The sequence below is a fragment of the Ambystoma mexicanum genome, chromosome 11 (assembly GCF_040938575.1).
Source record: "Ambystoma mexicanum isolate Mex_15411 chromosome 11, UKY_AmexF1_1, whole genome shotgun sequence".
Classification (NCBI taxonomy): domain Eukaryota; kingdom Metazoa; phylum Chordata; class Amphibia; order Caudata; family Ambystomatidae; genus Ambystoma; species Ambystoma mexicanum.
In genome coordinates this window covers 451953494-451966810 of record NC_090934.1, presented here as the reverse complement: position 1 = coordinate 451966810, position 13317 = coordinate 451953494, and the positions used below count along the sequence as shown (strand labels likewise).

Below are 13317 nucleotides of genomic sequence, written 5' to 3'. Positions count from 1 at the left end.
TGTTATACGTTAGTGTTTGTAGTGTGCTTCCCACTCTAATGTATGCCTGGAGCTGGACAGTTTTGCACTGTCACACAGCCCCCAAGAAATTGACACGCCACCTTTGTGAATAAAGTGATCTGCACATTTCCTAAATTGACGCAAGTTTAAAAGAATTCACACCCAATGCACTTTTTAACATTGTGCCACTTTACGAGAATCTGGCCCATATTTTTGTCTGCCTACCCATGGAAAAAAATTATTTTCGACACTTCTAAAATGACCTTAAGAGTCCCACAAGTCTCTTGTCTTTTTTGTATTTGCAGGCTCTGTTGACACTCTTTGGTGGAAATAGTGTCAGCTAGGAAGCTTTTATTTTTATTTCCCTGCAGGAACACCTACTACTACGTGCCGATGCATGGGATGAAATATACATGTTCTCTGGTCTTTTCTCTTTCTGTCTCTCACTTCTGTGTATATCTCTCTTCCCTATTACCACTCTCACTTCTCACTTCCCTCCAAGACCTTTCTCTCTTCTCCCATCCATGGAGCACATCTTCCAAGGCTCCTACACTTTCCTTCTTGCTCTCGTTCACCCCCCTCCCTCCTAATCTATCTCTTGCTCTGTCCAGATCTCTCTCACTCACTGGGGGGGAGGGGCGGTTAAAAGGCACAAACTGTTGTAAAATAAATGGTTGTTGGGGAATAGATGAAACTGCCCCCTTGTATAGCTTGACCCCCCTGCCCGTTGTGTGCTTCGATGGCAAGGTGGTTGGGTTAGACTTGAAAGGTTTGGAATTTGTGACTTGGATTTAACCTTCAATCTCCTCTGCGTTATATCTCATCTCACTATCGTGTTCTTGCTCCCTGGGACTCACTGACCAGAGGGAGTGGATAAGGAGATGGTTCTTAGATGAGAACTACGGTGGAGCGACTCCAGTGTCCCACAATGCTGATGGAGTTCCACTGGCAGTCTAATGGGATGCTCCACTTTGCTGAATGGCAAAATACTGGTGGGCCTCTCTGCGGCCACCAATTGCATGGATCTCCCCCAATTTTTGGTGAAATCCCTGTGTCCCTTTTTTTCTTACCCAACGCACTTTCTGCAGACCCTTGCACTTGCTACCAGACTTTGGGATTTGTTGCACTTTGGATCGTAGAGCACCTTGTTGCTGAACCCATTTGGAATAAGAGGGGGAGGTCCTGTTTCTTTGAATATTTCCCTCAGAACCACACTGGCCCTCCCCTCATGTTACACCCTAACCACTGACCGACCGTCCTGGCATTTTATTCTGGCAGGTGATTCGGGTAAGACTTTGTCGGTTTTAGAAGAAAACTGGTTGGTTGGAGTGCAAGGTGGTTTGGTGATGCTAACGATGGGTACTGATTTGTCAGGCGAGGCAGTTGGATGTGGTGGACACAATAAGAGTGGGGTATGGAGAGAACGGATGGATGTGAGAGTGTTACCCACATTGCTTGAGGTTATTATATGGCCTGCCACCATTTTGGATTCTAGAGCTAACCATGAGCATTTCTTAATTTGGGACAGGTGCCTATTGCATTTGGTTGATATGCTTTTGTTAGTATCGCCATTTCAGAGCTATGTGCCATGATTTCTTCTTTGAGTTACGTAGGCTCCTTGTATTTTTCTCTTCTCGGAAATACCCATGTTTGAGTGCTTTGTTGAAGCAGAAATGTCATGTCATACAAGGACCAGATTCTTATGAATAGTGAGTTCCACTACTTAGTCACCATAATAGTAGAGGCGCCTTATTTATGTTTTTTCGGTTGGGTCTTAAATCGCACTTTAGATGCACCCTTGATGTCAAAGGATTGTATTGGAGTACAGATAGGAGGGACGTAGGATCTGAGGATGGACACGTAGCCTGTTGGTGTTGTTTGGCTATGTACCCACACACTAACCGCACATGGCCATGCTAATCCCTACATTTACCCTCCATTACCTGCCCCTCCCCTAGGCTCTAGCTCTATCATGCAATACAATCACAAGGTTTGCTGTCTATGCCTGCCAGTGGTACTTCAAAGCAGTCTTCTGAGAGTTAATGTCTTAATTGCTGCTATAACTGAGCGCCTACTGTATTACACATGTCTTAACCTGGTGTGCCTTCAACCACTTTATTTATAAGTAATATGTGTCTACTCCCACCTGATCCTTGCAGTTAAATCATGTTAAAAACATGCATTGCTAAAGCCTAGATAAACATTCCCCAAGGACTGCCATCATATGTCCAGATACACCATTTTCCAGCTGTTGCCACCTCATATCATTATAGCAGTGCTAAGCAAATGCCAATCCCATGCCTACGCAAAAGCCATGACTCTTGGCTTTATCAGTGCTTATTTTCCATCGTGTTTCATGCAAAGGTGGTTAAAAGAACTGTACCAACAAATCATCTCAATATTTCAGATAAAAGACTAATCACCCTTTTTAATCTCTTTAGGTGCCAGGGTCCCACTGAAGGATGTGGATATTCTTCTCATAAATCCCCGCAATGCCATTGCCTGTCCAAATAACAACTGCCTGTGGCCCAAATCCAGTGGTGGTAAAGTTCTGGTTCCCTACGTCCTCTCTCCTGATTTTGGTAAGTGCAATACTTTTATCAAGACTATAATAAATGTTCTCTCCTCTTCTGGGGATAACTTGCCAGGAATGATGGTCCTTTCACTTACGAATGAGCTCCTCGTTCCATACCGGAAGTGTCCCCTGAAGCGATGTTGGCTGCCGTGTCCTGCTGTTTTCATGGAGTTTCCTCTCTGGCTTCCATCAAAGGGGCTTGGGCATGCAGGGTGGTGAAGAAGAAGAAGGGACCAGTTGTGGTCTAACATAAAGCCCATGATCCTGGGCTGGTTCACCAGATGGGTGGCAATGTAGCTCTTTGGCAATGGTTACCACTAGGTGGGGCACCAACAGAGCTCCTCAGTCTTCATTACCATGCTGCCCCTGGGATTACAGCCACCCCAATCCTCCTGTTTGTTTAGTGGGGCCTTGTTTTCTAATTGTAAAAAAGTAGACTCAGAATAATAGAAACAGAGGAACCCCTCAGTGTGGGACTGCCTTGAATTTGGGGTCATGGATTGTTATTGAGTTTATCCTGCGGGGATGTTGCCATCACACTGCGGACATGACCCCACATATCTTTATATCTCACAAACATGTCTGTGATAAAAGAGGTGCGTGCTTGGATCACTAAATATATAATGCACGCTGGGCTTCGTTCCCATTAAAACATTTTTTACAACGCCCCCACGGATATGAAAGTGTTATCATGAACCGTATTTAATCATTTGGACAGTCTCCAATTCAGATGCCAAGATATAACGGCTGCAACGTCTGTCACTCCATTGAGGGACAACGGCCGTGTTTCCGGAAACTGGGGTTCACCTCCCCAAAAGTGGGAGAATTGCAAAGTGTTCGAAGAGGTGGGGCTGAGAGGGGAAACTGGTTCTCCAGGTAATGATGTCTGTGCAGATGTCCAGTCTCAATAAACAGACATTAGTAAGAGGTCATTTAGTTAAGGGTTGTGCTCTATATAATTCAATGGCTCACTCCACAGAGAATTATACACAGACGATTTGTCCTCACATCATTTTAACTAAATTTGAGTACACAAATATCTCAGAATTATTGTGTAACGGTTTGCTAAACTCCAAGTAGTTTACCATTGGTATCGACTGGTCATTTCTGAGGCAATTTGGGAGCGAAAGGTTGAATCTACAGCAGTTATCAAAATGCTGCTTCAAATGAAAGTCTTAACTTGCTTTCTCCCGCAGGTGCCTACCAATTTTTATTCTCTGCTGCAATGGAGGAGTTTAAAACAATGACCTGTGTGAATTTTGTACCCCGCACACGCGAAACCGACTACGTGAACATCGCCTTAGGGAGTGGGTAGGTCTCACATATCCTTTTCATTACAAAGGCACTGTTCTTTTTCTGAAAATACAACAGATAAAATACCTCTGAACCGATTTTACTAATGTAATCACTACTGAAATCGGTAAACAGTGCAAATCATGCATATGTTTAAAACACTCGTGTCCTCTGATGGTGGTTCCCAGAGCTTCCCTGCATTTTTCTCATTTGATATCTATATTTGTTTCCCAGGCTCTCTGTATGTGCTTGACAGTTTCTGCATGCATGCGATTTACATTTTACTACTGTCTGCGTCATGTGTCTCACAATTTGTATGTGTATGTGCTTCCCCGTTACTCTCTATATGTGTTCCCAGTGTTTTACAGTCTGTCTCTCTCCACGTGTGCCCCAGTATCTGTCTGTATGTGGTTTACGGTCTCTCTGAATCTGTCGGTGTTTCCCAATTACTCGCAGGATGTGTTTTCTTCTTGCGTTTTATCGTCTCTGTACACGTTTCTCAGTCTCTCGCTATATTTATCTGCCAGCTTCTCTCGGAGTCTCTGTATGTTTTCTCTGTTTGCATGTGTTTTACAGTCCCTGTGTGTTTCTCATTCTCTATCTGTACCCGTCTCCCCGCCAGCTTCTGTCTGCATGTGGTTTGCAGTAACTGTGCATGTACCTTCATCCTCTACATGCAGGTGTTACATAATCTCTGTTTTCATGTGTGTCTCAGTCTCTCGCTACATATGTCTCCCAGCTTCTCTCTGCATGTGCTCTCTATCTGTGCATGTTGTACAGTCTCTATTTGTTTGTTTTTCTGAGTCTCTCTGTGTATATGTCTCCCAGCACCTATCTGTATGTGTTATCTGTCTGCATTTGTTTCTCACTCTCTAGCTATACTTATCGCCCGCTTCTCATTGCATGTGTTCTCTTTCTTTGTGTGTTTTAGTGTCTGTAAGCGTTTCTTATTCTCTAGCTATGTGTCTCGCTGCTTCTTCCCATATGTGTTCTCTGTCTGCATGTTTCACAGTATCTCACTATATGTGTCTCCCAGCTTCACTCTACATATGTTCTGTCTATTTGTATTTTACAGTCTCTGTCAGTATTCCTCAGTCTCTCGCTGTATGTCTCCCAGCACCTATCTGTATGTGTTATCTGTCTGCATGTGTTTTACAGTCACGGTATGTGTTTCTCAGTCTCTCTCTATGTATCTCCCAGCTTCTCTCTGTATGTCGTTTCCAGTAACTCTGAACGTGGCTCCAGTCTTTTTATGCATGTGTTGTACAGTCTCCGTTTGCATTTGTTTCTCACTCTCTCCATGTCCGTGTCTCACGTTTTCTGTCCATATATGTTGCCTATAACATTACATGTGTCCTATTCTCTATCTGCATATGGTGTATCATTTCTTTTTATATATGTTTCTCAGCCTCTTTTGTGACTTCCTGTTTCTCTCTGTGTGTGCTTCTCAGTAACTCACTGTCCATGTTACCAATCTCTGTTTGCATATACCCCTCTCTCACTATCTCTGAATGTAATGTTCTGGCAAAAGCTGATGTCTTCTTTAAAATATAATGTCAGCAGCTTTTGACCAATCAAATGCAAAGTTTACATTTTCTAACAAAATAGTTTTGTTTTCTCCAACTCACACATGCTCACTACCTATGTCTCTTTTGGAATAGTTTCTCTAAAACCACAGCACTGAGTAGGCTCTGGGTGCTCGCCAAATACGGAAAACGTCCTTTGGGCTGTTTCACAGTTATGCACTTGAAATTCAGTCCCATGGAGGTTTAGTTGGGCGAAAAATGAAAAATCAATACTTTTGTGAAACAGGAGGACTTTAGTGCTAGCTCACCATAGACGAAAACAACCCCATGGATACTAAAAACTGAAATCTCCAGGAACTACTTTAACAACCAACGTTATGAAATGTTCACAAGAATCAGACCAACGAGGGGCATGATAGAAAACTAGAGTCTGAATGCTTAATCAGCAGTTATAACCTACACCTTCTTAGAGCCACAGTCAGATTCAGTGTTACCGTTCAGCTGTGGGAGATAGCCAGCCTGCACCCCGATCCCCCTGCCTAAACAGCAGAGCCAGAATTCCATTGCCAGTTGCAGCAGAAGCTTAGTTACAAAATCCAACATGATTAATGTGCTGCAATGTGGGCTTATTTTCTAACCGCAGGAGCATGCAGCAAGACATTCTGTCCCATGTCAAGCATTTATTTAACAAGTAATCCGCCGGAAGTTCCAATCAACACAGCATCATTAGCTTCTCTGATGAGCGCTTGCACCCAGCAGATAGAGCCCACATGTGGCTCCCCATCTGCACCTGCTTGTGTCACACTCTATGACGAGATAGGAGCATTTGCAAAGTAGCTGTCCCCTTTTAAACTGACATATGGCTTGACCGTCTCTGTTCTTATGTCCTTGCATCTCACATAAGGGCCAACACACCGATGTGGCTCATCTTCATCCTTTAACTGCATGACGTGAAAAAGAAGACAAAGGTCTGAACAGTCTCACTGTTTCCCATACAAAGATACAACTGTTTCCCATGACTTCACTTAACACCCTTCTGATCAGGTGCCCTTTCTGGATTTCAAACATTAGAAATGCATAAACTGTGCCCGATTAAATTCTAGAAATTGCATGGGATGAACTGGAGACAGCACTGGATCCTCTCATTTCAGAAATGTTGGATCTTGGAGCAGGTCTACTGCTTTTGAAACACTTCTCCAGGTAAATAATCCTCCCCACACCCTGAGTAGAGCTGTATATACTGGCATCTGGATTTCATTGAATGGAGCAGACACAACTGAAGAGGGAAGAATTGCAAATTCACCTACTTTGCACACTGAAATTGCGAAAACCTGCAATTTATTTATTTATTTATTTCCATTTGTAAAGCGCACATCGGCCCTTAGGCATCGTGGCGCTGTTGCAGAAAACGTACTTAGTTGCAGAGGTAATACAGAGAAATTACAATGCAGACATTTGAGTACAGGGTACAATACAAAGTATTGGTAAGTTTCAGGAAGCGAGGTATACAGTATGTCCCTTGATTACATTGGAACAGAAACCGGGTTTATGAAATTCTTATGCAAATTAATTAAACAGTTTGGTTTTAAGAACTTTGCGAAAGATGGTGTAAAATACTTCATTTCTGAGAGTTGTGGGCAAGGCATTCCAATGTTTAGGCACTAGATGTTGGAAGCTGGCCCCTCTTGCTTTAGTTCTATTGAAGGTGGGGTCAAACATCATGTTGGCACATTGTGAGTGGATGGGTCTGGCAGCAGTGCGGGGAATGATCTTTTCTGCTAGGTAGGGGGGGCAGTGCGGGAGAGGCATTTATGCGTGATGGCCATGGTTTTTAAAAGGATGGGTTCTTTAACTGGTAGCCAATTTGCATCCCTCCTAGTTTGAGAGAGGTGTTCCCTTTTAGGGATGCTGAGTGTGGCTCTGAGGGCGTTGTTTTGTGCAACCTGTAACCTATGGAGGTTTTTGGAGGAGGTACCCAGGAGTAAGACATTACAATAGTCAAGTTTCGCCCCAACTGTGGCTCCTGCTATTGCTAAATGGTTAGTATTGGATGGCTAAGGTTTCACAGCCTTAATGATTTTGGTGGTGAATGCTGAGGCTGAGGCAATAGCACTCACCTGGCGTGTCATGGATAGGGTTGAGTCAAAATAGACCCCTAGGGTTTTGACTGCTGGGGACACCTTAATAGGTGTGTTGTCAATGATGAACGTCTGATATTGCGGGTCAAGTTTGTTAAGCAATTCTTTAGAGCCTACAAGGAGGATCTCTGTTTTGTCCCCATTAAGACATAGTCCATTAGCTGACATCCATGTCTGTATGGCTGCATAAATGCCACAATCATCCAAGTCCTAGAAGAGGGGAAGGGTGAAAATATTGTAGAGCATGGGGGCTGTACAAGAACCTTGCGGGACACCACAGAGTAAGGTGGTGGGTGCTGCACTTGCCTGATCTGAGAAGACACTCATGAGTCTCCCCTTGAGAAAAGAGGAGATCCAGGCTGTGGCTTCGGTGGAGAAATAAGCAGCATTTGTAATGTGCACAGGCTGTCATGGTCCACAAGATCAAAGGCAGCTGACAAATCCAGTAAGAGGAGAAGTGCCAGTTGGCCTTTGTCAACTAGGTTACACAGTTGAATCTTGAGATCCAATAGGGCGGACTCAGTGCTGTGGCCTGGGCGGAAGTCTGATTGTCTCTTGCCTAGGATGTAGTTTGCTTCAAGGAACCGTTGTATTTGGGTGTGGGCAACTTTGTCTAAAATGTTTATAAGGGATGGGACTGTAGTGATAAGTCTGTAGTTGTTGGGAGATTTAGGGTCTAGACTGGGATTTTTTAATAATGGGCGAACCCAAGCTTCTTTAAGGCAGGAAGGGAATGTGTTAGTCTTGAGGGAGGCATTGATGAAGGATGTCAAGAATGGGGCTAGGGAATCCACACAATCTTTGACTAAAGTGGCTGGGCAGGCATCACCTTTACAATTTGAGGGTTTGATTTTCTGGATGATGTCAAGAACTTCTGACTCAGTTACTTCCCTAAAGGAGAATAGCTTTTTAACTGTACTGACTGTGTTGGAAGCAGAGCAGGCGGACATCTGTGTTTTGGAGAGGTAGTTGTGGTGGTTGCTGATTTTCTTTTTCAGGAGTTCAATTTTGCTAATCATTGCTTTTTGAACATTGATGCATCAGGACTTGTCTTTGATGACTGGTTGTGTTTTGGTAACCGGGGAGGCCAGTTCTTTAAATATTGAGAACAACTCCTTAGATTCGGTGGTGGCGTTGGAAACCCTGTCATTGTAGGATGCCGACTTAGCTAGAATAATAGCTTTTTTGTATTGATTTGCAAGGCTTTTATAGATGTCTAGAGTAGATGCCTGCGGTGTCTTTTGCCAGTTGCTTAAGGCAGATCGTTTGCAGGAACGAAATTCCTTAAATTCGGCAGAGAACCAGGAATTGGAGTGTTTCTTATTTTTCGCTTTCTTGGTCTCCAGCGGGGCAATGGCATTGACAGCTTTTTTGAGAGTGGTGTTGCAAATTTCCTCTAGCACAGCGGGGTCTGAGGAGAGTGGGGGCTCGAGGGCCGGGCTGTCTAGGTATGGGAGGATCCTGTCTTTGGTTAGGTTGCCAGTGCTTCTAGCCAAAGCAGGTGGGACGGACATCGGCATGTCTTTAGCTTTATTGGTGATGGGAATGAGAATGTGGATAAGGTGGTGATCAGTCCGTGGGGATGGAACGTTAGAACTAATGTCTACACGACAGTTATGGTCAGCAAGCCAATCTATGGTGCACCCTTTACAGTGGGTTGGATCGTCGATTTTTTGCTGGAAGCCTAGTTGAAGTAAGCCCTTGGCTAAGGCTTTGGCATTTTTATCATTTGGATCATTGAGGCCCAAGTTGAAATCACCTAGAAGGATGGCTTTGGTGGAATTTTTTAAGATACCACCCACAGGGTGGATTAGGTTGTCATGAACGTCAGCTAGAGGGCCTGGTGGCCGGTAGGCTAATTTAATATCTATGGTGATGTTGGGCGAGATGGAGAGCTTGACTGAGATGGAGTCCACGTTCTCACATGACAGCGATAAGGTTTGTCTGGCTGTTAGGTTTTCTTTGAGGATAAGGGCTACTCCCCCACCCTTGGCAGTAGGTCTGTCTTTGCGGAGCATAGTATACCCTAGAGGAAGAGCAAGAGAGATGGATGGTCCTGAGGCTTCATGGAGCCAAGTTTCAGTGATGGCTAAAACATCTAGGTCCAAGTTAGTAATGAGGTCATGGATCTCAGTTGCGTGAGCTGGAAGTGATCTAGCATTGATGAGTGCTCATTGTAGGGGACAAAGTACATCTTTGATGATATTGGACCGTGAGGACGGCTGAGTGGCTAAAGTGATTTTTGGGACACTGGGGATAGACTGGGGAGGTGGTCCACTGGGGTGCGAGTAGTTAGAATGAGTTTTGAAGGCGGTGTGCTTTAGGGTGCGTCGGGAGCAACACCCGAGATCTGAATTTCTGGTGTGAATAGATCTAGGGCGTTTGCAGACGTCAGGGGGTCTTGTGCGGTTTCTAAGCCTGTGAAGTCTACGGGCTAGTGAATTTGTATTATGTGTGGTGAAATTAATGACCTTTGGGTTAGGGATATGTTGTGTGTTGAGGAGAAGTGGCAAGAAGCGGGTAGGGGGGATGTCTAAAGACTTGGGTAGTCTTCTGGTAGCCATGAAGTGAGAGTAATAGAAGAAGGTGAGGAGCAGCAGGTACTGTTCAGGCAGCAGGAGTGTTCAGTAGCCCTTTAACCCTAAGAATTATGTTTTTCCTGTGACTTAACTGGTAATGGAGTCACAAGTACTATGTTTGGGTGAAGGTCTAATGTGCCGAACTGGTGATGGGGAGCAATACAGTACAATAAATGTATACAAAAACTCAGTACAATAGGTGCTCCGATATGCAAGCGAGCAATACAGTACAGTAATCATATACAAATGACTCATCATAGTTGGCGCTATGGTATGCGTGCAAGTTTGGTATACATACAATTGTAGAACGTATTGGGCAGAACAAAGTTGTAAAATATTTAAAGTACATTTCTGAAGGCAACAGCGTAACAGTTGAGCGCAAAAGTGACCATTAAGAAGTGTGGAGCAAATGGAGGGAACAAATGAGAATGAGGTCAGGTTTTAGAAGCAGAGCATCTAATTAGGTGTGGTGCGTGGGACGCTTGAATGCACTCTTGATGTTTGAACATGGGCTGTGCAGCTAATGCGGATACTACCTACAGGACTGATTGTGAGTGAGCAGTGGCTGCGACACAGAGACAGACTTGTTTAATGGTCTGATTGACAGACAGTTAACAGGGTTAGGATTGTGATGCCTGGCTGGAGCAAGGTATAAATGGCAAACAGTCTGAGCAAGCAGGTCACAATAGTTAAATATGGTATACCTGCTCTAGGACGAGAGGGAGGATACTAGGATACTGTATTGTGAATACTTGGTCTCTTACCACTGGATTAGTTGTTTCGTATAAAAACAATACAGTCAAATCTTTGAGAAGCTGGCCCACTTATAAACTATAAGCGATTTACAAGCAATACAAATATTACACACCAATGGGGCACGTGTGACACAGATTGTGTCAAATCAGAGCATTCACTTCAATTCAAATTGCATAGCCACTTTTACATGGAAACACTATTCGCACGCAGGCCTATTAGCGTGGCAGTTCTTTATATCTACACACTTCCAAAAAGACACCAAGACAGAGACCAGCAAGAGCCGGTAAACACAGTAAATCAAAAGTAAAAGTATGCAAGTCACTCGATGCGAATCAAAAGCAAATACAAATAGGATAGGAGGCCACTGTGACAGTGTATTTCCCTGTACTTTTGCACAGATACCAGTCACTTAACTGCTAAGGTACAACCATAGCTAAAACATATAACGCAACCTCACAGCAATTATACAGTGTGCTAATCACAAAGCGAGGAAGTATCTTGCATAATCTCTTCTTGCAAGGGCAATGCGATGACCCACATTAATGCCGTCAAGAGCTCAGCAGAGCAGCGCAGCAATAGAGGGAGAGTCGGGAGTGAGGGGGGGTCTCGGAGCTCCACAACACACAGACAGAGAGACAGAGAGATTTAGGTGTGAAGGAGTAGAATAATGATGCCAGAGAACCAATTTAGCAGCACTTCCAATGAAGCCAGTGCTCAATGTGATATTAGATACACGCACTGACTAAGCAAGTAGCAAACCATAGTAGGCACACACACGCACAGCCACAACACGAACATATTGATACCCTCTTGATGAACTGGGGAAGATTTATCTATAGGTGAGGATTCTCTTACCAGAAGAAGATTACGCTTAAAGCCCCTAAGGTAGCTGATCACCTGACCAACAAACGCACTCCTCCTCAACTTTTACACCTTTGTCTTGTCTACTAGAACGCCATTACCTTGCAAGAAATTCATGGGAGTTTGTAGAGTTGTAAAATTCAAAGTAAAATCTGAGCACCATCTGAATAACACGAGTCCCATAAACAGCTTTCAATGGTCCAATAACAGAGCTTTCCTGCTGTCCCGTCCCCCTCCACCAGCAGTGCCTCACAGTGCACCTTCATCTGCTGCAATAGCTGTCTACTAGGTGTCTCCTTTCCTGCTTTTGTCACAAGGAGTACAACCCCTCATTAGTAATAAGCGGCTTGTCCTCTTCTGGTACTGCTGGTGCTAAAATACACGTCTACTGTCCTGGAAACTCTGAAAGGTATTCTGAAAACATCTGATTGAGCGGTTGTGCTCTGGCCAAGTGCTTTTGAGAATCTTTGATGGAAGTACCATCTTAACTGAAACCTTGGCTTTGTCCAAAACTGTAAAGATGCCCACCAACTTCACCATCACTTTCACACAGAAATTGACAGATAGGAGCAATGACACTAGGGAATCAGCTACTGATGTAGGCAAGTCCTACAAGTAAGAGTCAATCATGAGGATCCTTCCACACAACCTAATGGAAATGGTGCAGTTATTATGTCTCAATATCTGCACTGGGTTTAGCGACAGTGACCTACGACCCCTGTATGCATCAGTTGCCCGACTCACTGAAATTTGTTATGAGCACCAAAATCTTTGCTAATGGGCCACCAACACAAGGCACTATTTCTTAGCACACTCATCATGAGCAATCTACACCCTTGTTGAGCTATTAACTTCTTTTTGATAAAAGGTGTACATTTAGGGATGTTGATCAGGTGTAACAATACCGCGGCCTTAAAACATGGCTGTGGGCATTTTTCCTTCAGCTGTTCTCTGGCTTCTATGTCCACAGTAATTCTGAGATGCTTCATAACACATTCTGCAAGTGAAAGATGATCTGGGGTGAAGCATCTCATCTAGGTCAAATAGTTTGCCCCCTACTACTTGGTCTTCATTCTGCCCCTCTTTCATCCTTGCTGATCTTTGACCTTCTGCCCATTCAGATCTTCAGATATACCCTTGTCAATCTGCAACTCTACCTCAGGGGGGTGGACCACTCTGGCCCCCTGCACAGATATCTCTCAGGGCAGTTGTGCACTGTGTTATTGCCAAATTGCTCTGCAACATAAACACATACCAACACTAAGAAATAGACACGAGAAATAAGATAACAATGGATACAAATGAAAACACACAAGTCAGTCTCAATCATAAAAATGGAATACATGTATTCATACACAGAAGTAGCAAAACTGAATTTTTGCCCCCCTTATGGTAGGGTGCAAACTGCAATAAATGTAAGCCTTTCAGGCTTCTAATGCAAGCAATTTAATAGCAATTATCCCTGCTGGATCTATAATGCATTGCAGCCTAATAACAACAACTGCTAATAGCAAAATACATATGGCAAGTGTCAGCATTCCTCTCCAATCCACACCACACCTCACACTCTCTCTCATAAGACAATTCCT

General features: G+C 43.9%; 1 protein-coding gene across 1 annotated transcript in view; it reads left to right on the top strand.

The window, feature by feature from the left end:
• Positions 1-13317, top strand: part of LOC138503505 (tolloid-like protein 2) — a 189435-nt gene that overhangs the window by 63114 nt on the left and 113004 nt on the right. Inside the window, exons 8-9 of the mRNA XM_069623290.1 lie at positions 2442-2582; positions 3772-3886. Coding sequence (XP_069479391.1) covers positions 2442-2582; positions 3772-3886 — 256 coding nt within the window. The remainder of the gene's footprint in view (positions 1-2441; positions 2583-3771; positions 3887-13317) is intronic.